Source organism: Chrysemys picta, chromosome 13, assembly GCF_011386835.1.
Source record: "Chrysemys picta bellii isolate R12L10 chromosome 13, ASM1138683v2, whole genome shotgun sequence".
Taxonomy (NCBI): Eukaryota; Metazoa; Chordata; order Testudines; family Emydidae; genus Chrysemys; species Chrysemys picta.
Window position 1 is genome coordinate 19,343,996 of NC_088803.1, and position 4,376 is coordinate 19,348,371.

The window sequence follows — 4,376 nt, forward strand, 5'->3', positions numbered from 1 at the left end:
TTTTTAAAAGCAATCATTTTTACCAAAACCTAAACATTTTACCTAGAACAGTTTTTGAAACTGAACATTTTTACCAAACAGTAGATGCTTTTACCAAAAACTGAAACATATCACCCAAAATGCTTTCTGAAACTGACGATTTTTATCAAACACTGGATGTTTTAATTAATAATTATTACAAATAACTATTTAAAAAAAATGGGGTTTATTTTTGTTGCAAAAAACAAACCAAACAAAAAACCCTAAAAGATTTTTGTGGGATTTTTTTCTACAAAGCAAAGCGTTTGATCAATTATTTATTTATTTAATGTGAAAATAATTGGCATTTTTCAACCAGTTCTGAGATTTCAGCAATTAACAAAACAGCTTCATAACAGGAGATGATATCCATAGACTATGGATATATCACTGTGGGGTCCTTGGGAAGCCTCTTGGATGGAGGTTTCCCAGGTCCAAATTTCAAGCAAGCGAAGCAGGAGTGTTTGTCATGACTCTGTTACCCTTCTTTCTCCTAATGGAGAAAATGACTCAGAAATTGTTGACTTTTTGTCTAAAAACTGAAAATGGACTTCTTTTCATTCTTTAAAGTTTTTCAGCAAAGAAAAAACAAACTTTTATGCCCCAAACTCAAAAATATTACACACAATATTGCTGACAACTGAAAAATATTCAGACAAACTCAGAAAAAAGCCTTTCTGATTTGGCAACTGAAAAAACAATTCCTTCCACACACACCCACACACACATGCATTTTCCTTTCAACTGGGTGTGGAACCCAAGAGTCCTGACTCCCGCCCCCTGCTCTCCCAACTAGACTCCCAGAACCAGAGAGAGAACCCAGGAATCCTGGCTCCCAAGGCAGTGCACCTGCCCTTCACCTACCTAGCTCCTAGCCAGGGCATTTCGGAGCGCCCCTTTCACATCCTTGTTCCTTAGGCTATAGATGATGGGGTTGAGCATGGGGGTGACAATGCCATAGAGCACAGGCAGTGCCCGGTCCTGCTCCTGCGAGTAGGTGGAGTTGGGGCGGATGTAGGTGAAGATAATGGTGCCAAAGTAGAGGCTGACCACGGTCAGGTGGGAGGCGCAGGTGGAGAAGGCCTTGAGACGCCCTTCCCTCGTGCGGATCCTGAGAATGGCCATCACAATGTACACATAGGACACCAGGGTACCCAGGAAGGAGCCCAGGATCACTGCACCCCCCAAGGCGAAGGTGACAGCCTGGTTGGCCTGGGTGTCAGAGCAGGAGAGCTGGAAGAGCGGGGGGATGTCACAGAAGAAGTGATGGAGGACATTGCCCCGGCAGAAGGACAGGATGGACATCAGGGATGAGTGCACGGCTGAGTTGGTCAAGCCCATGATCCAGGCAGCTGCAGCCAGCAAGGCACACACCCGCCGGCTCATGAACGCGCCATAGTGTAGCGGGTGACAGATGGCCACGTAGCGGTCATAGGCCATGACCCCCAGTAGCAGGCACTCGATCCCCCCAAAGGAGATGAAGAAGAACATCTGGGAGAGGCAACCGGCCCATGAGATGGACTTGTCCCGCGACAGGTAATTGGCCAGCATCTTGGGCACGGTGGAGCTGGTGTAGCCGATGTCCACCACGGAGAGGTTTCCCAGGAAGAAGTACATGGGCGTGTGGAGCCGGGAGTCCAGGCTGACCAGCAGTAAGATGAGCACATTGCCCATCAGGGCCACCAGGTAGATGGCTGTGAAGACCCCAAAGAGGACAAGCTGCTCCGCCGGGTTGCTGGAGAGACCGAGGAGGATGAATTCGGTCACTGAGGTGTTGTTCTCCCTCCCCATCGGCTCCAGGGGGTCCAATCTCCTGCAGGCAAAGGAAGGGCAGTGGTGTGAGAGTTGGGTCCAGACATTTACCCTCCTTGTGAGTGGAACTGTAAAGAGTGAGAGAAAGTCCCTATGCCGTCACAGCAACCTACACTAATAGCAGTGGGTGGGAAAGGGTATGTAAGGGAGACAGAGATGGAATTAGCGCCAACAAAAGGTTTCCTGGTGCCTCTCAAGGCCTGTGGCAAGCTCACGTCTGGGAAACAAGAGGGGCGTGGGGCCGGAAATCAGTGAAACAAAACTGAGTGTTGGAAACTAGGCCTAATTAGGGTACAAAGCTGTGGGGGAGGGGCCATTCTGCCCACTACTCCTTTTGGGGCCCTTCACGACAGAGACTCTGGGGGGAAATGAGGAAGTACAGATGGGGGCTACTGGAGTGAGATTCACCATCGGGGCTGCTCCCCCCAACCCTGGGACTGCGGGTCTTCGTCATCCTGATCCTGAGACATGTCCTTGCCAGCCCGGGCTGGAGAAAGGCCCCAGATGACATCATCACCCCCTGCCTGCTCCAGAGAACCCCAAACACCACCTAGGATGAAACGGGATGGACTTTAACAGCAGCAGCTCCGACAACAGCAGCTCAAGCCCATCCCAGCTCACTTCTCTCCCCTCGAGGTTCGTTATCACAAGCTCGGATACCATCTCAGGGACTGGCGGGGGGGGGGGGGGGGGGGGGGAGTTCCTCCCCACACTGTTCCGGTGCCAGGGAAAGGGAACTAGGGGTGTTGTGAAAATGACCGACTGCTGGATTTAATGCTTCACAGTTCAAAGGTTTGGGTTTTCCCCCCTCCTTTCCTGTAGTGTTAATAGAAGGTTAAGGGCTGTTTCGCGGCATGTTTGCCATGGCACTGAGCGGGGGAGGTCTCTGGGTCCCATTCCCTGCCCCTCATTTAACACTGGCTAGTGCTGGACGGGGACTGGGCTCTGTTAGCACCTTGATCCATTTACTCCATCTACATTCACACAACAGGGGCCACCAGCCAGGGAGCTGGCGGGGCCCTTAGGTGACCCAGCCTGCGTTCCTGGCACTGCCATACAGTGACTCAGGGCCAGACCTGCAGAGATGTTTAAAGGCCAGATTGCAAAGGTATTTGGGCTTCTAATGGGATTTTCAAACCACTGAGACGCCTGCACCATTGAAAGCAGAGGGTGTTAGGCACCTAGATGTGCCAGAAACTCTCATCAGGCACCAAAACACTGTAATAAATGCAGCCTCTCGTGCTAAGTTGGAACTGGATAAAAAAAATTGGCAACACTTTTTTCTGCGAACATACATGTCATTTTGTCCAAACCAAACTGTTTCCCGGCATTGGAACGGTTCCAATGAAAACTGTCACTGGGAAGGTTTCTCAGCTCCAGGGGGCAGTTTTGGGTGACAAGGAGATGCCACAACAGGCAGGGAGTTGGGGCACTTTCCTGGGGTAGAGGAGACCCAGCTACAAGTCTCTGCTCTGTCTAGGGATGGAACCTGGGAGTCTTGATTCCCAGCTCCCCAACTCTAACCTATGAGATCCTACTCCCTTCCTGGAGCCAGGGATAGAACCCAAGAGTCCTGGCTCCCCATCCTTCTTACCCTACCCCTAAACCCCACTCCTGTCCCAGAGCCAGGGCTAGAACTGCACCCCACTGGACCCCACTCCTCTCTGAACGCTAGCTATGTTATAACCGGGCACAGCAGAGAAGCCAGTTCTTCAGGTTCTCGGTGTTGTTTCCCTTTGTTTTGCCATTTGCTCATTCCCCATAAATATCTCATCAGTACCTGGGTCTTTCGCCTCTTGTTGCCCTGGCTATGGCTCCAATACTGAGCTGCTGCTCAGCTGGCAACCCCAGATTGGAAAAAAATCAACAAAAGCTTTTTGGTTTGCAGTCTCCCTCTTAATTTGAAGTATGCAGAGAAGCTCTGGAAGGGGAGTGGGGTCCGTTGGTTAGAGTGAGGGCGAGGGGGTGGAAGCCAGAACTCCTGGGTTCTAGCCCCAATACTGGGAGGGCAGTGGGGTGGGGTCTAGTGATTAGAGGATGGGGCAGTGGGAGCCAGGACTCTGGTGTTGTCTCTCAACTCTGGGAAGGGAGTGGGGTCTAGTGGGTTAATGTGTGCGTGGAGGTATTGGAGCCAGGACTCCTGGGTTCTTTCTCAGCTCTGGGAGGGGAGGTGTGATAAGGATTCAGTGGCACTGGAAGAGCTGCCGGGACAGAGCCTGAGGCTGGAATAACACCGGCCATGAGCCCTGGTCTGCTCCCACCCACAGCTCTGCCGGTGCCCCTCAGTCCTGACTGGCAGCCCCAGCTGATCCGGCATGGCAGCAGATGTGAAGCTGGCTCCATGAACACATTGTATAACCGGCTGAGACAGGAGCCCTCTGTGTGGCTGCAGTGTCCGGACCCCGGGTCTGTTCTGGTGCAGCAGAGAGCTGGGGGTTACTGGACTAGCGGGTGAGTGGGCTGGATGACCCAGGGGTTAGATGTGATGGGAGAGGAGGCCTGATTGACCTCGGGGTGTGATGGGGGGGCAGGGAATACCAGGATAG

General features: G+C 51.9%; 1 protein-coding gene across 1 annotated transcript; it reads right to left on the reverse strand.

Annotated features, from left to right (window-relative positions):
- Nucleotides 1-295: 295 nt before the first annotated feature.
- LOC101950554 (olfactory receptor 5AR1-like) lies at nt 296-2,245 on the reverse strand. Its single transcript, XM_005284232.3, has one exon. The coding sequence runs from the start codon at nt 1,807-1,809 to the stop codon at nt 883-885; it is 927 nt and encodes a 308-aa protein (XP_005284289.2). The 5' UTR covers nt 1,810-2,245; the 3' UTR covers nt 296-882.
- Between the last annotated feature and the right edge of the window lie 2,131 nt (nt 2,246-4,376).